General features: G+C 47.9%; 1 protein-coding gene across 1 annotated transcript; it reads left to right on the top strand.

Moving 5' to 3' along the window:
- Positions 1-3: 3 nt before the first annotated feature.
- On the top strand, positions 4-25,883 carry cgrrf1 (cell growth regulator with ring finger domain 1). The gene is made up of 6 exons (XM_074615471.1): positions 4-192; positions 4,177-4,313; positions 15,652-15,829; positions 16,702-16,849; positions 17,139-17,246; positions 25,384-25,883. The coding sequence occupies exons 1-6, from the start codon at positions 89-91 to the stop codon at positions 25,726-25,728; spliced, it is 1,020 nt and encodes a 339-aa protein (XP_074471572.1). The 5' UTR covers positions 4-88; the 3' UTR covers positions 25,729-25,883.
- The last annotated feature ends 101 nt before the right edge of the window (positions 25,884-25,984 follow it).

Below are 25,984 nucleotides of genomic sequence, written 5' to 3'. Positions count from 1 at the left end.
TGTGTCAGAGGACTTCCGGTCATGGCCGCCATGGGAAGTGTTTACCATCGGAGGATTGTTTAGTAGCTCTGTTTCTCCATGATCTGACATGGCAGCGGTGTTCCTGGTCACCCTGTATGAGTACTCCCCTCTGTTCTACATCAGCGTGGTGTCTCTGTGTTTCCTTGTTACCGCCGCCATGGTGCTGGGCTGGTAAGTCAACGTTAGCTTAGCATGTTAGCCCCACACTCTCCCTCGGATCTGTTCACTTTAGGCAACTTCTCTTTCTTGTTTTACCTCAACCATTCAGTAAATGACTGATGGTGAATGACATGAGAACAGTGAGCATCTAAATGTCGTTAAGCCCTCTGACGGTACCCTGTAGGGGGCGCTAGATTATGGGATGTCATCTGGACCGGAAGGAGGAGACCTGATGGAGTAGGGGCTTTAATACATCCATGAGTAGGGGAGAGTGGGAAGAGTTGAGCCACTTTTTACTGGAGCTGTCTCTAAAGTGGAGGAATGAACATGCACATAGATTTCAGGATGTGGTGCATCCTCTGGAATAATGACTTTAGATGTCAAATCAACAGTTTTCAAAATATGACATCCAAAACAAAGTGGTCTTTTATAGATAGATAGATAGATACATACATAGATAGATAGATACATAGATAGATAGATACATACATAGATAGATACATAGATAGATACACAATAGATAGATACATAGATAGATAGATACATAGATAGATAGATACATACATAGATAGATACATAGATAGATAGATACATAGATAGATGGATACAGACGTAGGCAAAATTGTTGGTACCCTTCCGTTAAAGAAAGAAAAACCAACAAAGGTCACTGAAATAACTTGAAACTGACAAAAGTAATAATAAATAAAAATTCACTGAAAATTAACTAATGAAAATGAGACATTGCTTTTGAATTATGGTTCAACAGAATAATTTAAAAAAACAAACTAATGAAACTGGCCTAGACAAAAATGATGGTACCCTTAACTTAATATTTAGTTGCACAACCTTTTGAGGCAATCACTGCAAACAAGTGATTTCTGTAACTCTCAATGAGACTTCTGCACCTGTCGACAGGTATTTTGGCCCACTCCTCGTGAGCAAACTGCTCCAGCTGTCTCAGGTTTGATGGGTGCCTTCTCCAGACTGCATGTTTCAGCTCCTTCCGCAGATGTTCAATAGGATTTAGATCAGGGCTCATAGAAGGCCACTTCAGAATAGTCCAATGTTTTGTTCTTAGCCATTCTTGGGTGTTTTTAGCTGTGTTTTGGGTCATTATCCTGTTTGAGGACCCATGACCTGCAACTGAGACCAAGCTTTCTGACACTGGGCAGCACATTTCGCTCCAGAATGCCTTGATAGTCTTGAGATTTCATTGCACCCTGCACAGATTCAAGACACCGTGTCAGATGCAACAAAGCAGCCCCATAACATAACCGAGCCTCCTCCATGTTTCACATTAGGTACAGTGTTCTTTTCTTTGGATGCTTCATCTCTTCGTCTGTGAACATAGAGCTGATGTGACTTGCCAAAAAGCTCCAGTTTTGTCTCATCTGTCCAAAGGACATTCTCCCAGAAGCTTTGTGGCTTGTCAATATGCATTTTGGAAAATTCCAGTCTCGCTTTTTTATGATTTGGTGTCCTCCTGGGTCGTCTTCCATTAAGTCCACTTTGGCTCAAACAGTGATGGATGGTGCGATCTGACACTGATGTACCTTGACCTTGGAGTTCACCTCTAATCTCTTTGGAAGTTGTTCTGGGCTCTTTGGTTACCATTCGTATTATCCGTCTCTTCAATATGTCATCAATTTTCCTCTTGCGGCCACGTCCAGGGAGGTTGGCTACAGTCCCGTGGACCTTAAACTTCTGAATAATATGTGCAGCTGTAGTCACAGGAACATCAAGCTGCTTGGAGATGGTCTTATAGACTTTACCTTTAACATGAAGGTCTATAATGTTCTTTCTGATCTCCTGAGACAACTCTCTCCTTAGCTTTCTGTGGTCCATGTTCAGTGTGGTACACACCATGATACCAAACAGCACAGTGACTACTTTTCACCCTTTAAATAGGCAGACTGACAGATTACAAGTTTGAAGACACCTGTGATGCTATTTACAGGACACACCTTAGTTTAACATGTCCCTCTGGTCACATTATTTTACATCTTTTCTAGGGGTACCATCATTTTTTGTCCATGTCAGTTTCATTAGTTTGTTTTTTAAAATGATTCTGTTGAACCACAATTCAAAAACAATGTCTGATTTTCATTAGTTAATTTTCAGTAAATTTTTATTTATTATTACTTTTGTCAGTTTCAAGTTATTTCAGTGACCATTGTGGGTTTTTCTCTCTTTAACGGAAGGGTACCAACAACTTTGCCTACGTCTGTAGATGGATAGATAGATGGATAGATAGATACATAGATAGATGGATAGATAGATACATAGATAGATAGATGGATAGATACATAGATAGATGGATAGATACATAGATAGATGGATAGATAGATAGATACATAGATAGATGGATAGATAGATAGATAGATAGATAGATAGATATGAGGGTAAACTGAGCCTAAGTTAAGCCAGTACAGTAGGCCTAGTCTATCAGTCATACCTGTTAGCCTCGCTCTCAGCTCCTCTAAAAGCCTCCTCTCTCCTCTCTCCTCTCTCCTCTCTCCTCTCTCCTCTCTCCTCTCTCCTCTCTCCTCTCTCCTCGTCTCCTCGATGTGCATTTACGGGATTGATCCTCCACGATGGCGGAGGGGGAACGATTTATGGGTCAAGCGAGAAGATAGGACACAAGGAAGCTTAAGTTAGCATAATGAAAAGGACCCTGTATCACAGACAAATGTGTGGTCACATGACCAATTTTGTCTATTGTTGCCTAGAAACAAGGGGTTGCTCAGCTTCTCACCCCACTCTCCCTATGGACAACGGAACCTGCAAAATAATAAATATCAAATAACTCCAGGAATAAATAAATGTCATTAAATTAACTAAAAATAATATAAAAAAATAAATGTAGGCTTTAAGTAATTGATAAAATGTGACATAAATTGATATTTCTCTTTTAATTTGCTTCTTTTTAAAATATTTTTATTAATCTTCTTTTCTATTAAGTTTCCTTTTTTATTTATTTATTTTTATTAACTTTTAGATTTCTGTATTTGTTTTTGCCTTTGTTTTTTTTTGTTTTTCATTATTAAAGGACCCATATCATGCTCATTTTCAGGTTCATACTTGTATTTTGTGTTTCTACTAGAACATGTTTACATGCTGTAATGTTCAAATAACACATTATTTTCCTCGTACTGTCTGCCTGAATATACCTGTATTTATCCTCTGTCTGAAACACTCTGTTTTAGTGCATTTCAACGGAATTGCAATGGAATTGCGTTGCTAGGCAACACTTTGGGTCCATGTTTACTTCCTGTCAGCTGATGTTATTTACATACACTACAACAGGAAATAAACTGGGACACATTTAGAATGTTTACATTTAAAACTTTGAAATGGTCTAAATATTGTAGATTTGTGACATCACAAATGAACAGAAATCCTAACAGCTTGTTTCAAACACACAATTTCTGAATTGTGTATTTCTCCATATATTGAGTGTTTTAATAGTTGAACATTATTTATAAAGCACTTAAACCTGCTTTATAATATAAAAGACTTGAAAATCTCACTTTTTACAATATGGGACCTTTAAATTGTATTTATTTATATATGCATGCTTTTCCCTATGCATCTCCCCCCTATTTATTTCCTCAAACATATTTATACTTTACTTCTTTATACATTTATTTATACATTTCCTTTTACATTTCTTTACGTATTTATATCTCATTATGCAAATGAGGGGGCTGTCATTGGGGTCAGAGTGCATAGGTGGACTATATGCTAGCTAGCTGCTTCTCAACTGCAGTCTTCATACGGTCCAGCGGGTCGTCGGCCTGTCGCTGCCTCGTACCGGTACATGTACATTAGTATGTTGAGCTCATTCAGAGGGGAAACCTCCAGGCAGGAGACTCTCGGCAACAACAGCACCCTGACACCTCTCAGCTTTTTATTTCTCTGTTAAACGTTCAGAGAGCCATGCAGAACGTAATTGTGTTCTTGTACTCTTTGTTCACTCTGCCTCCTGTCCTGCAGGTTTGGCTTCGATGTCCCAGTGATCCTTCGCAGCTCTGATGAGACAGAGTCTCTCCTACCAACCCCTGAGAAGCACATGGTTCAGATGACCAACCCTTTCACCCTGGAGATGAGATCTGGGCCGGCATATGTCACTGGTGAGTATATAACACAGTGGGTGCGCTCCCTTTCCTACAGCCGGGATACAATCCGGCGAGAAGTGATGATGAGTGGCGAGGGAGGAGAGGAGACATCACCTTAAACAAGCATGGATCTGTCAGAGCGATCAAGGTTTATTGTGTCGTTTATCTTTGACGAGATAACGATGCCACAGAGAAAAACCTGCTGACTGCTCTGCTGTATGCTATAATAGCAGAATGTATTATACTCCGCTTTTTAGGGATAAGACCCAAATACCCTGTTGTGCTTGTATCAGCCATGTGGTCGAGGTAGACGTGCACGCCGCTTTTGCCGTTTGAATTGAGCGAGACATCCGGTGTATGCACCGGCTGAGACGCATTTTAACTGGTGAGCAGACTCCGACTACTCTGTGTACCACAGGCGTACACCAGTGTGGTAATGGTGCGGACCCAGTAACTGGGACGGGTGGAGAAAACCCAACTTTGATTTAAAGTGTCTGGGAATGTTAAATGCTTCCTCCGTCCAACAAATACAATAAAGGTTTGAAGAGAATGACAACCCCTCCTGTTCCAGTGGTTTTACTGTACTGCTCCATGTGTGGAGGTCTCTACCTGAATCTGTATCATGTAAAGCTACAGTAAGTACTGCGTAGTAAATTGTTTCTGGAGTTGGAAGCATTCACCACACGTACAACTATAAATATTCAGGGTTATGAATCCAGCCTCTATATGTGGTGGCCCAGGCCATGGTACTTACAGACAGTGTGCAGGCTGTAGTAACATTAGTGAACACTCCCTTACAGACGGTGTGCAGGCCTTGTAAAATTAGTGAACACTCCCTTACAGACGGTGTGCAGGCCATGGTAACATCAGTGAACACTCCCTTACAGACAGTGTGCAGGCTGTAGTAACATTAGTGAACACTCCCTTACAGACAGTGTGCAGGCCATGGTAACATCAGTGAACACTCCCTTACAGACGGTGTGCAGGCCTTGTAAAATTAGTGAACACTCCCTTACAGACGGTGTGCAGGCCATGGTAACATCAGTGAACACTCCCTTACAGACAGTGTGCAGGCTGTAGTAACATTAGTGAACACTCCCTTACAGACAGTGTGCAGGCCATGGTAACATCAGTGAACACTCCCTTACAGACGGTGTGCAGGCCTTGTAAAATTAGTGAACACTCCCTTACAGACGGTGTGCAGGCCTTGTAAAATTAGTTAACACTCCCTTACAGACGGTGTGCAGGCCTTGTAACATTAGTTAACACTCCCTTACAGACGGTGTGCAGGCCATGGTAACATCAGTGAACACTCCCTTACAGACGGTGTGCAGGCCTTGTAAAATTAGTGAACACTCCCTTACAGACGGTGTGCAGGCCTTGTAACATTAGTTAACACTCCCTTACAGACGGTGTGCAGGCCATGGTAACATCAGTGAACACTCCCCTACAGACGGTGTGCAGGCCTTGTAAAATTAGTGAACACTCCCTTACAGACGGTGTGCAGGCCTTGTAACATTAGTGAACACTCCCTTACAGACGGTGTGCAGGCCATGGTAACATTAGGGAACACTCCCTTACAGACAGTGTGCAGGCCATGGTAACATCAGTGAACACTCCCTTACAGACGGTGTGCAGGCCTTGTAACATTAGTGAACACTCCCTTACAGACGGTGTGCAGGCCATGGTAACATTAGTGAACACTCCCTTACAGACGGTGTGCAGGCCATGGTAACATTAGTGAACACTCCCTTACAGACGGTGTGCAGGCCATGGTAACATCAGTGAACACTCCCTTACAGACAGTGTGCAGGCCATGGTGACATCAGTGAACACTCCCTTACAGACGGTGTGCAGGCCTTGTAAAATTAGTGAACACTCCCTTACAGACGGTGTGCAGGCCTTGTAAAATTAGTGAACACTCCCTTACAGACAGTGTGCAGGCCTTGTAACATTAGTTAACACTCCCTTACAGACGGTGTGCAGGCCATGGTAACATCAGTGAACACTCCCTTACAGACGGTGTGCAGGCCTTGTAAAATTAGTGAACACTCCCCTACAGACGGTGTGCAGGCCTTGTAAAATTAGTGAACACTCCCTTACAGACGGTGTGCAGGCCATGGTAACATCAGTGAACACTCCCTTACAGACGGTGTGCAGGCCATGGTAACATTAGGGAACACTCCCTTACAGACAGTGTGCAGGCCATGGTAACATCAGTGAACACTCCCTTACAGACGGTGTGCAGGCCTTGTAACATTAGTGAACACTCCCTTACAGACGGTGTGCAGGCCATGGTAACATTAGTGAACACTCCCTTACAGACGGTGTGCAGGCCATGGTAACATTAGTGAACACTCCCTTACAGACGGTGTGCAGGCCATGGTAACATCAGTGAACACTCCCTTACAGACGGTGTGCAGGCCATGGTAACATTAGTGAACACTCCCTTACAGACAGTGTGCAGGCCATGGTAACATCAGTGAACACTCCCTTACAGACGGTGTGCAGGCCTTGTAAAATTAGTGAACACTCCCTTACAGACGGTGTGCAGGCCTTGTAACATTAGTGAACACTCCCTTACAGACGGTGTGCAGGCCATGGTAACATCAGTGAACACTCCCTTACAGACGGTGTGCAGGCCTTGTAACATTAGTTAACACTCCCTTACAGACGGTGTGCAGGCCATGGTAACATCAGTGAACACTCCCTTACAGACGGTGTGCAGGCCTTGTAAAATTAGTGAACACTCCCCTACAGACGGTGTACAGGCCTTGTAAAATTAGTGAACACTCCCTTACAGACGGTGTGCAGGCCATGGTAACATTAGGGAACACTCCCTTACAGACAGTGTGCAGGCCATGGTAACATCAGTGAACACTCCCTTACAGACGGTGTGCAGGCCTTGTAACATTAGTGAACACTCCCTTACAGACGGTGTGCAGGCCATGGTAACATTAGTGAACACTCCCTTACAGACGGTGTGCAGGCCATGGTAACATTAGTGAACACTCCCTTACAGACGGTGTGCAGGCCATAGTAACATCAGTGAACACTCCCTTACAGACGGTGTGCAGGCCATGGTAACATTAGTGAATACTCCCTTACAGACGGTGTGCAGGCCATGGTAACATTAGTGAACACTCCCTTACAGACGGTGTGCAGGCCATGGTAACATTAGTGAACACTCCCTTACAGACGGTGTGCAGGCCATGGTAACATCAGTGAACACTCCCTTACAGACAGTGTGCAGGCCATGGTAACATTAGTGAACACTCCCTTACAGACAGTGTGCAGGCCATGGTAACATCAGTGAACACTCCCTTACAGACGGTGTGCAGGCCTTGTAAAATTAGTGAACACTCCCTTACAGACGGTGTGCAGGCTTTGTAAAATTAGTGAACACTCCCTTACAGACGGTGTGCAGGCCATGGTAACATCAGTGAACACTCCCTTACAGACGGTGTGCAGGCCATGGTAACATTAGGGAACACTCCCTTACAGACAGTGTGCAGGCCATGGTAACATCAGTGAACACTCCCTTACAGACGGTGTGCAGGCCTTGTAACATTAGTGAACACTCCCTTACAGACGGTGTGCAGGCCATGGTAACATTAGTGAACACTCCCTTACAGACGGTGTGCAGGCCATGGTAACATTAGTGAACACTCCCTTACAGACGGTGTGCAGGCCATGGTAACATCAGTGAACACTCCCTTACAGACGGTGTGCAGGCCATGGTAACATTAGTGAACACTCCCTTACAGACAGTGTGCAGGCCATGGTAACATCAGTGAACACTCCCTTACAGACGGTGTGCAGGCCTTGTAAAATTAGTGAACACTCCCTTACAGACGGTGTGCAGGCCTTGTAACATTAGTGAACACTCCCTTACAGACGGTGTGCAGGCCATGGTAACATCAGTGAACACTCCCTTACAGACGGTGTGCAGGCCTTGTAACATTAGTTAACACTCCCTTACAGACGGTGTGCAGGCCATGGTAACATCAGTGAACACTCCCTTACAGACGGTGTGCAGGCCTTGTAAAATTAGTGAACACTCCCCTACAGACGGTGTACAGGCCTTGTAAAATTAGTGAACACTCCCTTACAGACGGTGTGCAGGCCATGGTAACATTAGGGAACACTCCCTTACAGACAGTGTGCAGGCCATGGTAACATCAGTGAACACTCCCTTACAGACGGTGTGCAGGCCTTGTAACATTAGTGAACACTCCCTTACAGACGGTGTGCAGGCCATGGTAACATTAGTGAACACTCCCTTACAGACGGTGTGCAGGCCATGGTAACATTAGTGAACACTCCCTTACAGACGGTGTGCAGGCCATAGTAACATCAGTGAACACTCCCTTACAGACGGTGTGCAGGCCATGGTAACATTAGTGAATACTCCCTTACAGACGGTGTGCAGGCCATGGTAACATTAGTGAACACTCCCTTACAGACGGTGTGCAGGCCATGGTAACATTAGTGAACACTCCCTTACAGACGGTGTGCAGGCCATAGTAACATCAGTGAACACTCCCTTACAGACGGTGTGCAGGCCATGGTAACATTAGTGAATACTCCCTTACAGACGGTGTGCAGGCCATGGTAACATTAGTGAACACTCCCTTACAGACGGTGTGCAGGCCTTGTAAAATTAGTGAACACTCCCTTACAGACGGTGTGCAGGCTTTGTAAAATTAGTGAACACTCCCCTACAGACGGTGTGCAGGCCTTGTAAAATTAGTGAACACTCCCTTACAGACGGTGTGCAGGCCTTGTAACATTAGTGAACACTCCCCTACAGACGGTGTGCAGGCCTTGTAAAATTAGTGAACACTCCCTTACAGACGGTGTGCAGGCCATGGTAACATCAGTGAACACTCCCTTACAGACAGTGTGCAGGCTGTAGTAACATTAGTGAACACTCCCTTACAGACAGTGTGCAGGCCATGGTAACATCAGTGAACACTCCCTTACAGACGGTGTGCAGGCCTTGTAAAATTAGTGAACACTCCCTTACAGACGGTGTGCAGGCCTTGTAAAATTAGTTAACACTCCCTTACAGACGGTGTGCAGGCCTTGTAACATTAGTTAACACTCCCTTACAGACGGTGTGCAGGCCATGGTAACATCAGTGAACACTCCCTTACAGACGGTGTGCAGGCCTTGTAAAATTAGTGAACACTCCCTTACAGACGGTGTGCAGGCCTTGTAACATTAGTTAACACTCCCTTACAGACGGTGTGCAGGCCATGGTAACATCAGTGAACACTCCCCTACAGACGGTGTGCAGGCCTTGTAAAATTAGTGAACACTCCCTTACAGACGGTGTGCAGGCCTTGTAACATTAGTGAACACTCCCTTACAGACGGTGTGCAGGCCATGGTAACATTAGGGAACACTCCCTTACAGACAGTGTGCAGGCCATGGTAACATCAGTGAACACTCCCTTACAGACGGTGTGCAGGCCTTGTAACATTAGTGAACACTCCCTTACAGACGGTGTGCAGGCCATGGTAACATTAGTGAACACTCCCTTACAGACGGTGTGCAGGCCATGGTAACATTAGTGAACACTCCCTTACAGACGGTGTGCAGGCCATGGTAACATCAGTGAACACTCCCTTACAGACAGTGTGCAGGCCATGGTGACATCAGTGAACACTCCCTTACAGACGGTGTGCAGGCCTTGTAAAATTAGTGAACACTCCCTTACAGACGGTGTGCAGGCCTTGTAAAATTAGTGAACACTCCCTTACAGACAGTGTGCAGGCCTTGTAACATTAGTTAACACTCCCTTACAGACGGTGTGCAGGCCATGGTAACATCAGTGAACACTCCCTTACAGACGGTGTGCAGGCCTTGTAAAATTAGTGAACACTCCCCTACAGACGGTGTGCAGGCCTTGTAAAATTAGTGAACACTCCCTTACAGACGGTGTGCAGGCCATGGTAACATCAGTGAACACTCCCTTACAGACGGTGTGCAGGCCATGGTAACATTAGGGAACACTCCCTTACAGACAGTGTGCAGGCCATGGTAACATCAGTGAACACTCCCTTACAGACGGTGTGCAGGCCTTGTAACATTAGTGAACACTCCCTTACAGACGGTGTGCAGGCCATGGTAACATTAGTGAACACTCCCTTACAGACGGTGTGCAGGCCATGGTAACATTAGTGAACACTCCCTTACAGACGGTGTGCAGGCCATGGTAACATCAGTGAACACTCCCTTACAGACGGTGTGCAGGCCATGGTAACATTAGTGAACACTCCCTTACAGACAGTGTGCAGGCCATGGTAACATCAGTGAACACTCCCTTACAGACGGTGTGCAGGCCTTGTAAAATTAGTGAACACTCCCTTACAGACGGTGTGCAGGCCTTGTAACATTAGTGAACACTCCCTTACAGACGGTGTGCAGGCCATGGTAACATCAGTGAACACTCCCTTACAGACGGTGTGCAGGCCTTGTAACATTAGTTAACACTCCCTTACAGACGGTGTGCAGGCCATGGTAACATCAGTGAACACTCCCTTACAGACGGTGTGCAGGCCTTGTAAAATTAGTGAACACTCCCCTACAGACGGTGTACAGGCCTTGTAAAATTAGTGAACACTCCCTTACAGACGGTGTGCAGGCCATGGTAACATTAGGGAACACTCCCTTACAGACAGTGTGCAGGCCATGGTAACATCAGTGAACACTCCCTTACAGACGGTGTGCAGGCCTTGTAACATTAGTGAACACTCCCTTACAGACGGTGTGCAGGCCATGGTAACATTAGTGAACACTCCCTTACAGACGGTGTGCAGGCCATGGTAACATTAGTGAACACTCCCTTACAGACGGTGTGCAGGCCATAGTAACATCAGTGAACACTCCCTTACAGACGGTGTGCAGGCCATGGTAACATTAGTGAATACTCCCTTACAGACGGTGTGCAGGCCATGGTAACATTAGTGAATACTCCCTTACAGACGGTGTGCAGGCCATGGTAACATTAGTGAACACTCCCTTACAGACGGTGTGCAGGCCATGGTAACATTAGTGAACACTCCCTTACAGACAGTGTGCAGGCCATGGTAACATCAGTGAACACTCCCTTACAGACGGTGTGCAGGCCTTGTAAAATTAGTGAACACTCCCTTACAGACGGTGTGCAGGCCTTGTAAAATTAGTGAACACTCCCCTACAGACGGTGTGCAGGCCTTGTAAAATTAGTGAACACTCCCTTACAGACGGTGTGCAGGCCTTGTAACATTAGTTAACACTCCCTTACAGACGGTGTGCAGGCCATGGTAACATCAGTGAACACTCCCTTACAGACGGTGTGCAGGCCTTGTAAAATAGGTGAACACTCCCCTACAGACGGTGTGCAGGCCTTGTAAAATTAGTGAACACTCCCTTACAGACGGTGTGCAGGCCTTGTAACATTAGTGAACACTCCCTTACAGATGGTGTGCAGGCCATGGTAACATCAGTGAACACTCCCTTACAGACGGTGTGCAGGCCTTGTAACATTAGGGAACACTCCCTTACAGACAGTGTGCAGGCCATGGTAACATCAGTGAACACTCCCTTACAGACGGTGTGCAGGCCTTGTAACATTAGTGAACACTCCCTTACAGACGGTGTGCAGGCCATGGTAACATTAGTGAACACTCCCTTACAGACAGTGTGCAGGCCATGGTAACATTAGTGAACACTCCCTTACAGACGGTGTGCAGGCCATGGTAACATCAGTGAACACTCCCTTACAGGCGGTGTGCAGGCCATGGTAACATTAGTGAACACTCCCTTACAGACAGTGTACAGGCCATGGTAACATCAGTGAACACTCCCTTACAGACGGTGTGCAGGCCATGGTAACATTAGGGAACACTCCCTTACAGACAGTGTGCAGGCCATGGTAACATCAGTGAACACTCCCTTACAGACGGTGTGCAGGCCTTGTAACATTAGTGAACACTCCCTTACAGACGGTGTGCAGGCCATGGTAACATCAGTGAACACTCCCTTACAGACGGTGTGCAGGCCATGGTAACATTAGTGAACACTCCCTTACAGACAGTGTGCAGGCCATGGTAACATCAGTGAACACTCCCTTACAGACGGTGTGCAGGCCTTGTAAAATTAGTGAACACTCCCTTACAGACGGTGTGCAGGCCTTGTAACATTAGTGAACACTCCCCTACAGACGGTGTGCAGGCCTTGTAAAATTAGTGAACACTCCCTTACAGACGGTGTGCAGGCCTTGTAACATTAGTGAACACTCCCTTACAGACGGTGTGCAGGCCATGGTAACATCAGTGAACACTCCCTTACAGACGGTGTGCAGGCCATGGTAACATTAGGGAACACTCCCTTACAGACAGTGTGCAGGCCATGGTAACATCAGTGAACACTCCCTTACTGACGGTGTGCAGGCCTTGTAACATTAGTGAACACTCCCTTACAGACGGTGTGCAGGCCATGGTAACATTAGTGAACACTCCCTTACAGACGGTGTGCAGGCCATGGTAACATTAGTGAACACTCCCTTACAGACGGTGTGCAGGCCATGGTAACATCAGTGAACACTCCCTTACAGACGGTGTGCAGGCCATGGTAACATTAGGGAACACTCCCTTACAGACAGTGTGCAGGCCATGGTAACATCAGTGAACACTCCCTTACAGACGGTGTGCAGGCCATGGTAACATTAGGGAACACTCCCTTACAGACAGTGTGCAGGCCATGGTAACATCAGTGAACACTCCCTTACAGACGGTGTGCAGGCCTTGTAACATTAGTGAACACTCCCTTACAGACGGTGTGCAGGCCTTGTAACATTAGTGAACACTCCCTTACAGACGGTGTGCAGGCCATGGTAACATTAGTGAACACTCCCTTACAGACGGTGTGCAGGCCATGGTAACATTAGTGAACACTCCCTTACAGACGGTGTCCAGGCCATGGTAACATCAGTGAACACTCCCTTACAGATGGTGTGCAGGCCATGGTAACATTAGTGAACACTCCCTTACAGACAGTGTGCAGGCCATGGTAACATCAGTGAACACTCCCTTACAGACGGTGTGCAGGCCTTGTAAAATTAGTGAACACTCCCTTACAGACGGTGTGCAGGCCTTGTAACATTAGTGAACACTCCCTTACAGACGGTGTGCAGGCCATGGTAACATCAGTGAACACTCCCTTACAGACGGTGTGCAGGCCTTGTAACATTAGTTAACACTCCCTTACAGACGGTGTGCAGGCCATGGTAACATCAGTGAACACTCCCTTACAGACGGTGTGCAGGCCTTGTAAAATTAGTGAACACTCCCCTACAGACGGTGTGCAGGCCTTGTAAAATTAGTGAACACTCCCTTACAGACGGTGTGCAGGCCTTGTAACATTAGTGAACACTCCCTTACAGACGGTGTGCAGGCCATGGTAACATTAGGGAACACTCCCTTACAGACAGTGTGCAGGCCATGGTAACATCAGTGAACACTCCCTTACAGACGGTGTGCAGGCCTTGTAACATTAGTGAACACTCCCTTACAGACGGTGTGCAGGCCATGGTAACATTAGTGAACACTCCCTTACAGACGGTGTGCAGGCCATGGTAACATTAGTGAACACTCCCTTACAGACGGTGTGCAGGCCATGGTAACATCAGTGAACACTCCCTTACAGACGGTGTGCAGGCCATGGTAACATTAGTGAACACTCCCTTACAGACGGTGTGCAGGCCATGGTAACATTAGTGAACACTCCCTTACAGACGGTGTGCAGGCCATGGTAACATTAGTGAACACTCCCTTACAGACGGTGTGCAGGCCATGGTAACATCAGTGAACACTCCCTTACAGACGGTGTGCAGGCCATGGTAACATTAGTGAACACTCCCTTACAGACAGTGTGCAGGCCATGGTAACATCAGTGAACACTCCCTTACAGACGGTGTGCAGGCCTTGTAAAATTAGTGAACACTCCCTTACAGACAGTGTGCAGGCCTTGTAAAATTAGTGAACACTCCCCTACAGACGGTGTGCAGGCCTTGTAAAATTAGTGAACACTCCCTTACAGACGGTGTGCAGGCCTTGTAACATTAGTTAACACTCCCTTACAGACGGTGTGCAGGCCATGGTAACATCAGTGAACACTCCCTTACAGACGGTGTGCAGGCCTTGTAAAATTAGTGAACACTCCCCTACAGACGGTGTGCAGGCCTTGTAAAATTAGTGAACACTCCCTTACAGACGGTGTGCAGGCCTTGTAACATTAGTGAACACTCCCTTACAGACGGTGTGCAGGCCATGGTAACATCAGTGAACACTCCCTTACAGACGGTGTGCAGGCCATGGTAACATTAGGGAACACTCCCTTACAGACAGTGTGCAGGCCATGGTAACATCAGTGAACACTCCCTTACAGACGGTGTGCAGGCCTTGTAACATTAGTGAACACTCCCTTACAGACGGTGTGCAGGCCATGGTAACATTAGTGAACACTCCCTTACAGACGGTGTGCAGGCCATGGTAACATTAGTGAACACTCCCTTACAGACGGTGTGCAGGCCATGGTAACATCAGTGAACACTCCCTTACAGACGGTGTGCAGGCCTTGTAAAATTAGTGAACACTCCCTTACAGACGGTGTGCAGGCCTTGTAACATTAGTGAACACTCCCTTACAGACGGTGTGCAGGCCATGGTAACATCAGTGAACACTCCCTTACAGACGGTGTGCAGGCCTTGTAACATTAGTTAACACTCCCTTACAGACGGTGTGCAGGCCATGGTAACATCAGTGAACACTCCCTTACAGACGGTGTGCAGGCCTTGTAAAATTAGTGAACACTCCCCTACAGACGGTGTGCAGGCCTTGTAAAATTAGTGAACACTCCCTTACAGACGGTGTGCAGGCCTTGTAACATTAGTGAACACTCCCTTACAGACGGTGTGCAGGCCATGGTAACATTAGGGAACACTCCCTTACAGACAGTGTGCAGGCCATGGTAACATCAGTGAACACTCCCTTACAGACGGTGTGCAGGCCTTGTAACATTAGTGAACACTCCCTTACAGACGGTGTGCAGGCCATGGTAACATTAGTGAACACTCCCTTACAGACGGTGTGCAGGCTATGGTAACATTAGTGAACACTCCCTTACAGACGGTGTGCAGGCCATGGTAACATTAGTGAACACTCCCTTACAGACGGTGTGCAGGCCATGGTAACATTAGTGAACACTCCCTTACAGACGGTGTGCAGGCCATGGTAACATTAGTGAACACTCCCTTACAGACGGTGTGCAGGCCATGGTAACATTAGTGAACACTCCCTTACAGACGGTGTGTCAGTGAGGCCTTGCTGTCTGGAGCCCTGTGTCCTGAGCTGTTTCTGGGGCTGTGAGGTCCGTGGCCTGCAGGGAGCGCTGCAGGCCCACCAGCACGGCCCGAGGCTCAGCACACCCCGATGTTTCCAGGAGGCCCTACACTTCCGCTACCACCACTGCCAAAGCTTCCAGTATCCTTTACCGCACTCACAGAGACTCACAGGGAACGAGGTTCAAATCCCCTGCTCTGACTATTAATATATTTAATCTTAGATTTATTTTTTATCTTTTATACTTGTTTTCTTTTTATCTTGTAAAGCATCTTTGAGTATAGAGAAAAGCACTTTGTAAATGTGATTCATTATTATTTATATATATTTATAAATAAAGAGATATTTATATTTATTTATTTTATTATTATTAATAAAGTGTAGCTCCCCTACACTCAATATAATGCCAAGTTGCTGTCACTAACTTCAGACTGAAATGATTGGTTTCATAAGGTAGCTACCACAAAGGTTTACCTGATGTGGGTGCAGCTTATAATATTATATATATTCATATATATATAAACTGGAAAAACAAAGTTTGGAAACTTGTGTTTGGTCGATTATTTCTCTGTTGTTACAATGCTAATTGGCATTGTATTTTACATCGTTGGAAAGCCTGTTTCTTTACCTTCGCAATGATGTCCAACTTGTAAGGATCATGCATTTGTGGGATGAGCAGCACAGCTGATTATGTGGGTAGCGCCCAAGAAAAATTTGCCCGGGGCTACAAAAGCTACGTAGGAGGAGAGAGCTTGATGCCTAATGTAATATAACCTGATACCTAAACAGAACCTTTCCTAACCTTCAACCTTTAAAGGTCACTCACTTTCTCCTGGTGCTATCTGTTTCTGCTCTCTGTCTTCACTGAATGTCTGTTAGAAGGTTATTAGTGTTGTTGACACAGTCCTACTGTACAGCCATCAATCAAAGCAGTCAATGCTATCATTGTTGTCATGGTGACATCGTTCATCCAGCTGCTCCTGATGTTAGCCTCTTTGACCCCCCCCTCCCAGTATTCCCAGTGAAGACAGAGTGGAATGCCACACACAGATTCCTGCTGACCGGGGGATCACACATTTTGGGCCATTGCCAAGGGAACGCTACCCTCTAGTGGCTGTGCTGACGCTGGCAGAGCCAGAAGCCAGAGACACGTACGACATCGTGAGTCCATCTCACATTCAGACATTTTGGGAAGTGTAAACATGAGCAGACTGGTTCCATCAGTACAGAGATGTTCCAGGACGTTGAGCCCAGCTTAGTACAAACACTGAGATCTGAGGGAAGCTGCAGGCCACAGCCAGTCAGGAGTTCTGTCTAGTCCCATCACATACACTGTCTAGTGTGTAGTCACAGTCTATCATCAACTAGCCGGACCCTAGAAGGGACAGACAAGACAAGTGATTGAATAATAGAAACAGAGAAAGTCCTTATGATGTCCTTCCTCCTTCAGGTGGCCAGTGTGACAGTGATTCATGTTCCTGATGAGAAATACCACCTTCCTGCACGGCTTCTCTTCCAGTACCTCCTCACCTCACAGGGGAACATGTACGAGTTAAAGGTAGGTCACACACTCAGGTGCTCCATATTAGTCTAAAGTTGGTGCTTAGCTAGCTGGTTATTTAGCAAGGTAACCACAATATGACTTCTAACAACAGAGATGTGATGATGGTAGCTGTGTAAGTCCAGTAACAAACTACTATTAAATCCATCTGTTGACTGAGCTGTTCAGGAAGCTTTCTAAATGTTAGTTCTTCATAAACGCTAGTACATTATTAATGAGGACAGCCCTGTTCCAGAAGGTAAGTGGTTAAACAGTCCATCAGAGGAATCTCACTGCTAAATTCAAAAGCTAAAACAACAAGTGTGATGCTCAAGGAGAACTCTCCACAACATGGCAACCCAAAAGTTATTATTAACGGCATATCAATTATTCAGAAGCAGAATCAGCGTTATTGGCCAACTGTGTGCTGAGAAATAGGCATTACAGTAACAGAATATTGATTCATGTCTGATCAGCGCTGCCTAGTTTCACCGTTTGATCAATCGGATCTTAATGAGTGTGTTCACACCTGTAATAGTGGAGCGGATAGTGGAAAAATCATGCAAATAGTGATACAAGCACCAAATTTGGCATGATGATTCCCGAGGGGTCACTTAGCAAATATAAACGATCGGCCACTTGAAAATCCAAGATGGCGGCCATTTTTCAAGATGGCCGCCAAATTGACCTGCCGTTAATGGTTTCTCTCGTAGAAATTCATCTACTTGGTCAATTTGAGTGATCTTGGTGTCAAATTATGTGTTTTCTAGCATGCTGGATCTAATTTTGATAGTTTTAACAATTTTTAACTTCAACATGGCGGCCATTTTTCAAGATGGCTGTCAAATTTACTCGTGGAGAATGTTTTTCTTAAAGAAATGCATGTACTTGGTCAACTTGAATGATTGTGATGTAGAATTATATGTTTTCTGGTATGCTATCTAATTATTACAGCTTTAACATCCTCCAATAAGTTTTTTTTTTTACTTTTGGCTGTCCGGTGAGTCTTTGCTTTGTGGTGTTTGCATGGCTCAATTGGCTTGTAGGCCTACTGTTGTAGATATCAATAGCTGCTGTTGCCATAGGTGTAGGGGCTTAGTGGTAGAGGTACTACCTTTGTTTCAGAAGTCAGCCACATCCTCCAGGATGGACTACTGGCACTGGTTCTCACTACTTGCCCAACTCTCACCTATGGCTCCATGAAGTTGCTAGTGCACGGCAACGGCCACACCCCGGGACACCGTGTTGGCTCATGGGCTGAACTAGGTGAGGGTAGCACACAGAGTGCTTATTAAAAAAAAACTTATTGGAGGATGTTAAAGCTGTAAAATTAAATAGCATACCAGAAAACATATAATTCTACATCACAATCATTCAAGTTGACCAAGTACATGCATTTCTTTAAGAAAAACATTCTCCGCGAGTAAATTTGACGGCCATCTTAAAAATGGCCGCCATATTGCAGTTCAAAATTATTAAAACTATCAAAATTAGATCCAGCATGCTAGAAAACACATAATTTGACACCAAGATCACTCAAATTGACCAAGTAGATGGATTTCTATGAGAGAAACCATTAACGGCAGGTCAATTTGGCGGCCATCTTGAAAAATGGCAGCCTTCTTGGATTTTCAAGTGGCCGATCGTTTATATTTGCTAAGTGACCCCTTGGGAATCATCATGCCAAATTTGGTGCTTGTATCACTATTTGCACGATTTGACTGAAAAAGTGGATGTTAGCCGCTCCACTATAATTAGAGCTGTGATCCGATCACTCAGGACACATGTTAACGCCAGGTCCGAGCAGGGCCACTCATGCACTCTGGCAGGAGATACAGAAGTGTGAGATGCAGGACGGGAACTTTCACAGCCCCACCTTCACACACACACACACACACGCACACGCACACGCATATGTACATGTACATAGCATTGTGCTCCATGTTTCTTAGTGTATTTGTTATTGGTGTGTATAATTCTGTACTTATTTCTTCTACTCTGTGTTTCCTTGTAACCATCACTCAGAGCAGAAGGAGTTCTTTTTCTAACTGCGTTCGGTGTTTCACCATAGGAATCGTCTCGGCGTGACCAACTAAGGAAGCTCCAATGACACAACGTCTGTCATTGACAGACAGGTTGAACTGTGTCAGGGCTATGCCCCCTCATATTAACACAGTCGACCGCCCCTCACAAATCATTCTCGCTTTCTTCCCATGAAGAAACTATAAGCTCCCTCAGCTCATCTAAGCTAGCTTGGTTTTCTGTTTAACAGTTCCCAGACGACCCGTCAAAGAACACGTCGCCGAACGCAGTTCCCGGCTTTAGTTTGGTTTTGCTGAGTAAGTACTTTGCAGGAAGTGTACTTTGTGGTGTTACATAGGATAATTAACCCAGCAGTGTCCGCGTTAAGGCGAGCTGTTTCTCCGGCTAACCTGTATTTGTTTATCGGCGTAGCCAGTGACTGTGTAACATTATACCTTACGGCTAGCGCGTTACAGCGAGCCTACTAGGTTCAGTTAGCATTAGTTTGTTAGCCGAGCCGAGTACCCGGAGTTCAGCTAACGTGTCACGGCAAGCAGACTCTTAACGGTACGCTGTTAGCTTGGGCTAAACCCCGTTTGCTAGCGCTACTAACCAACAGGCTAACACGTTGGGGCGCGCCTGATACAGATAAATATTTATACTTTTCACTTCTTTTCCAGTCGCCCCCCCCCACCAAAGGGTCGGAACTGAAGGTTAAAGAGGCTGCATCCCGCCTGTGCCCCGCGTCATGGGGCGTCCATCTCGGGCAGGGACCCTCATCCCATGTACATAGCTTGCATGGGCGCTAAACACGTTCTAGCATCACTGGCTGACCCCCAGTCATGTTCCCACTGTGCGTCAATGCCAAAAAAGATCCTGGAAAGGAGGCTGAGAGTGGCAGTGGCCAATAGTCAGGACCCTTGCTTGTCAGGAGCCATCTCAAAAGCCACAACCAGCACCCATCAGCCGCGAGCCTCAACCGGCTGGGCGGACACGATGGACGCTGCTTGCTCGGACATACCTCCACTTTTCGAGGAGCTCCTCGAGGTGGAGCCGGGCTGTGAGGACGCAGAGGGCGATGCCAACTCTGACCTCCTCGACATGGACGACATGGAGGATGAGGAGGATGACTCCACATTTCCTCTTGAACAGTCCAGACCCCCCAGCGCATCTGATGCTGTTCCCACAGTGGACAGCAACTTATACGAGGTATGCAAACAGGCCGCGTCCAAATTGGGGATTCAATGGTCTGCAGCCCAGGACGCCACAGGGGCAGAGAGAGATCTATATGATGGTAAGAGGCTCCCACCAGCCCAACCACCATCTAAACAACTCCTGCCAACAGTGCCTGCCTGCATGAAAGAAATGAGCAGGTACTGGTCCAGCCCATTTAAGAGTAAGCTTCCCACCAAAGGCTACTCACAGCTGGAGATCCACAGAATGGGGGAACTGGGGCTGGCCGAACCCCCAGCAGTGGAGCCTTCAGTGGCTATCACCTCCACCCAAACCGTCGCTCTCTCTCAGCTTCCTCCAACATCTCTTTACCTAGTAAAATGGAGCGCCTCACGGTGTCTGTTTTCCAGAGGATGTATAAGTACGCAGCACAATCAGTGTGCTCTCTTAATGCAATGACACTGCTATCTACGTACCAGGCGGAAATCCTAGAGGAGATGGGTGGACAGCTGGACTCAGGGGCACCTAACCCTGCTCTCTGGGATGAGATCTGTGTGGTGAACGACCTCATCCTGCGCTCCTCACGTGGCGCAGTGCAGGGCTGCGGTCATGTTATGGGACTTACAATCTCAGGTGAGAGGGCCCTGTGGCTGAATCTCTCAGGCCTGAGTGACGCTCAGAAGGCAGAGGTTATGGATGCGGCATACGACCCCACCAAAGATCTTTTCGGTCCAGCCCTGGAGAAAATGAGGGAGACCAGCACCCTCAGAAAACAAGACGGTGAAGCCTTTGACCTCTGCCTACCCCGGCGACCCATATCTTGCCCCCTTCAGGGGCCAATGGCTGGCTTTGCTGCTGCAGCCTCAGCAGTGAGGGAGAGACAGGGGCCGGACTGCAGACCGCAGGAACAGGCAGCTGGTCAACAGACTAGCCAGCAGCCTCGAACAGAGCCCCCAAGCTCAGGCTTCAGAGGCCCTGGTGTGTTCCAGTTTCCCAGAGGTCCTCTCTCAGTTTCTCTCCCCTCATGTTCAAGGGGAGGAGAATCGGGGGCAGGTAACACAGTGTCACCAAGCACCAGTGGATTGGTTTGTAACAATCGATCTCTCGGACGCGTATTTTCACATCGCCATTTATCCCGCACAGAGGAAGTTCCTTAGGTTTGCTTATCAAGGCTGAGCCGACAAATACCAAGCCATCCCGTTCGGTCTGTCATTAGCACCGAGGGTGTTCACCAAGTGTGTGGAGGCAGCTCTGTCTCCGTTACGGAACAGCGGCATCAGAATATTCTCGTACATAGAATACTACCTGATTCCCACTCACGGAAGCAGGCAGTCAGGGATTCCGCTACGGTGATAAATCATCTCAGGAATCTTGGGTTCAATATAAACTGGGCAAAGAGTCGAGTAGAACCCGCACAATGTACAGAATACTTGGGTCTCAACATAAACTCCCTCTCCTATTGCGTCACGCTGTCAGAGGGGAGAGTAGTGTCCCTCACTCAGTGTCTCTCCCTTTTCCGGGTGGGGAAAGTCGTGACGTTCAGACTATGCCTGCGCCTACTCGGCCTCATGGCGTCAGTGATTTCTGTCGTACATTTGGGGCTTCTATGGATGAGGGAGTTTCAGCGCTGGGTCGTGGGTGCTCACGCCGTCACCTCAACCGCAGAGTGAAAATAACACCAGCTTAGACACCTCTGGGAGTTACCCCACACCTGACGGTTCTCGCGTCAGGTGTCCCGCTAGGGGCGGTGTCATCCAGGGTAACCATGATAACGGATGTGTCCCTGTCAGGTTGGGGAGCGACCATGTTGGGCAGAGAAGTGAATGGCACCTGGGACCCGAGACTGGCTCAGGCCCACATAAATCTCTTAGAGCTTTGGGCAGTGTTTCTTGCACTAAAGCATTTTCTGCAACACCACGGTGGTAGCATACATCAACCGCCAGGGCGGGACTCGCTCACTGCAGTTACACAGGTTAGCTCGGAAGATAATCGTGGAGCAGCACGAGGCTAATGTCCCTCCGAGCGACACATGTGCCGGGCGTTTTGAACAGGGGTGCAGATCTTCTGTCCCAGGGAAACCCCCTGTACGGAAGGTGGACTCTCCATCCGCAGGTGGTGGAACAGGTTTGGCAGAAATACGGCCGGGCAGCCTCGCAGGAAAACGCTCACTGTCCACTGTTTTTCTCCCTGTCAGATGTAAATGCGCCTCTGGGGGGGGATGCTCTGGCCCACTCATGGCCAAACGTGCTGCTCTATGCAATCCCCCCTCTTAGCCTGATATCCCCCACTCTAGCCAGGGTGAGAGAGCAGGGCTTGTCGCTAATCCTGATAGCACCGCGGTGGTCGTCCAAGCACAGGGTAGCGGAAATAATTCAGCTTCTAGTGGGCGAGCCGTGGCCTCTCCCCATACGCAGGGATCTTCTGTCCCAGGCGCGCGGGGAGATCTACCACCCACACCCAGACCGCACAGCACTCTGGGCTTGGCCCGTGAAAGTTGGAACCTGAACGCGGCAGGCCTGCCGGCACAGGTCATTGACACCAATCAGAGTGCAAGGGCCTCCTGCACTCGCTCTCTTTACAGTGGTAAGTGGCGGGGTTTTGAGGAGTGGTGCGACTCGAGGCACACCATTCCTTTTCAGTGTTCGGTGGTTGACCTGCTATGTTTCCTGCAAGAATTGGTAAATAAGGGTAAGGCCGTTTCTACCATTAAAGTGTACTTAGCAGCCATCTCAGCCTGTCATGTAGGCTTTGGGGAGAAGCCTGTGGGGCAACATCCTTTAGTTTGTCGCTTCATGAAAGGTGCACGCCGCAAGCTTCCTGTTCCTAGGCCCCTAGTTTCTCTGTGGGATCTGTCGGTAGTGTTGGACGCCCTCTCTCATCACCCATTTGAGCCTATAGAGGTGGTGGGGATGAAGTTTATTTCATTTAAAACAGTGTTGCTTTTAGCCTTAACCACAGCAAAGCGTGTGAGTGATTTGTCTGCCTGCGGCCCAATCCAGCTTTTGTGCCTAAGGTGGTGGAGTCAGCCTACAGATGTCCCACGGTGGAGCTTTTGGCTTTTCACCCACCTCCATTCTCCTCAGTGGAGGAGCAGAGGCTTAACACATTATGCCCAGTGCGGGCTCTGCATGTCTATGTGAGTAGATCAGCAGGTTTCAAGAAAGGGGATCAGCTGTTTGTGCCCTGGGCCACTCCCCACAAGGGCAAGCCATTGTCCCGCCAGAGGCTATCCCACTGGATTGTGGAGGCCATATCCCTGGCTTATGGCTGTAGAGGTCTGCAACCTCCACAGGGGTTGAAGGCTCATTCCACAAGGAGTATGGCCACTTCATGGGCCCTGTTCAAGGGAGTTTCGGTGCAGGACATTTGTGCTGCAGCGAGCTGGGCTACGCCTCACACTTTTTAAGGTTCTACAGGCTGGATGTCTCGGGGCCATCCTTGGCACAGGCTGTGCTAGAGCCAAACAGACCAGGGTCGGTGTGATGTTCACTGTCTGGCTTATTGTTTATGGCTTCGGGAAACGTATGCAATACGGGAGTGGTCTATATCTCCAATAGTGAAACACCGAACGAAGTTAGAAAAAGAACTTAAGGTTACTTAACGTAACCCCGGTTCTTTGATAACAGAGTGAGGTGTTTCACCATCACTTCCCTCCTTGCATAGACACGGAAAGAAACCGGTCTAGAATGATTTGTGAGGGGAGGTCGACTGTGTTAATATGAGGGTGCGTAGCCCTAACACAGTTCAACCTGTCTGTCAATGACAGACATTGTGTCATTGGAGCTTCCTTAGTTTGTCACACCGAGGCGATTCCTATGGTGAAACACCTCACTCTGTTATCAAAGAACCGGGGTTACGTTAAGTAACCTTAAGTTTCTTTGTTCAGGGGAACTTGTTTTAACTGTGCACGTCTCCTAGCCTGCCCTGGGATCAGTTTGAAGACATCACTATGAGTCAGTGTGGTTCTGTTAGAGTAGTAGTACCTGTGAACAGTTAACATGATCTTGATGTCCTGTCTCCTTTCTCCTTTCTCCTGCCTCCTTTCTCCTGCCTCCTTTCTCCTGCCCTGTCTCCTGTCTCCTGTCTCCTGTCTCCTGTCTCATGCCTCCTGCCTCCTGCCTCCTGTCTCCTGTCTCCTGCCTCCTGCCCCCATCTCCTGCCTCCTGCCTCCTGCCTCCTGTCTCCTGCCTCCTGTCTCCTGCCTCCTGCCTCCTGCCTCCTGTCTCCTGCCTCCTGCCTCCTGCCTCCTGCCCCCTATATCCTGTCTCCTGCCTCCTGTCTCCTGTCTCCTGTCTCCTGCCTCATGTCTCCCGCCTCCTTTCTCCTGTCTCCTGCCTCCTGTCTCCTCTCTCCTGCCTCCTGTCTTCTGCCTCCTGCCTCCTGCCCCCGTCTCCTGCCTCCTGCCCCCATGTCTCCTGCCTCCTGTCTCCTGTCTCCTTTCTCCTGCCTCCTGCCTCCTGCCTCCTGCCTCCTGCCTCCTGCCTCCTGCCTCCTGCCCCCATCTCCTGCCCCCATCTCCTGTCTCCTGCCTCCTGCCTCCTGCCTCCTGCCTCCTGCCTCCTGCCTCCTGTCTCCTGCCTCCTGCCCCCTATATCCTGTCTCCTGCCTCCTGTCTCCTGCCTCATGTCTCCCGCCTCCTTTCTCCTGTCTCCTCTCTCCTGTCTCCTGCCTCCTGTCTCCTCTCTCCTGCCTCCTGTCTTCTGCCTCCTGCCTCCTGCCCCCCTGTCTCCTGCCTCCTGCCCCCATGTCTCCTGCCTCCTGTCTCCTGTCTCCTTTCTCCTGCCTCCTGCCCCCTATCTCCTGCCTCCTGCCTCCTGCCTCCTGCCTCCTGCCTCCTGCCCCCTGCCTCCTGCCTCCTGCCTCCTGCCTCCTGCCTCCTGCCTCCTGTCTCCTGTCTCCTGTCTCCTGCCCCCTGTCTCCTGTCTCCTGTCTCCTGTCTCCTGTCTCCTGTCTCCTGCAGCCTCTCTTCATGTCAGCTGACAGCGGGGGGGCGTCTGAGCCTCTTGACTCCGAGCAGAGTAGCCGACCCGGTGGAGCCGAGGAGGAGGAGGAGGAGCAGGAGGAGGAGGCGGGCCCGGTGGAGCCGGAGGAGGACTGGTCCGAGGGGGGGGGCAGAGACTGTGTGGTGTGTCAGAACGCAGCAGTGAACCAGGTGTTGTTGCCCTGCAGACACGCCTGTGTGTGTGACGGCTGCGTGTCACACTTCCAACACTGTCCCATCTGCAGGGCCTTCGTCCAGGAGTCCTTCACCCTGACACAGGGACCAGGACCAGGACCAGGACCAGGACCGGCTGCACAACACTGACTCCATGCTGAACCAGATAATATGCATCATTGTCCATGATGCCCCTGGGTCTGATCAACCATTAGTCAGAGAGAAATCAATGCATCCAACCTATAAAAATACGAAGTTCCAGGGTAGCTGCCAGTCATTTGATGCTTATGTATATAATAATAATATAATTTATATTATATATATATATAATATAATAATATATATTTATATACAATAGAAGTTGGGAGATGTAACATGAAAATAAACAGTGAACTACAAACAACTA

Source organism: Sebastes fasciatus, chromosome 18 (assembly GCF_043250625.1).
Source record: "Sebastes fasciatus isolate fSebFas1 chromosome 18, fSebFas1.pri, whole genome shotgun sequence".
NCBI classification, from domain to species: Eukaryota; Metazoa; Chordata; class Actinopteri; order Perciformes; family Sebastidae; genus Sebastes; species Sebastes fasciatus.
The sequence above is the reverse complement of the archived record's forward strand: the minus strand, read 5'-3'. Positions and strand labels throughout refer to the sequence as shown.

Excerpts from the sequence above, each read along its gene's own strand:
- cgrrf1 (XM_074615471.1), top strand. The coding sequence starts at position 89 with ATGGCAGCGGTGTTCCTGGTCACCCTGTATGAGTACTCCCCTCTGTTC. Across the intron at positions 15,830-16,701 it reads CACCACTGCCAAAGCTTCCA|TATTCCCAGTGAAGACAGAG; the intron begins GTATCCTTTACC and ends CCCCCCTCCCAG. Across the intron at positions 16,850-17,138 it reads CCAGAGACACGTACGACATC|GTGGCCAGTGTGACAGTGAT; the intron begins GTGAGTCCATCT and ends TTCCTCCTTCAG.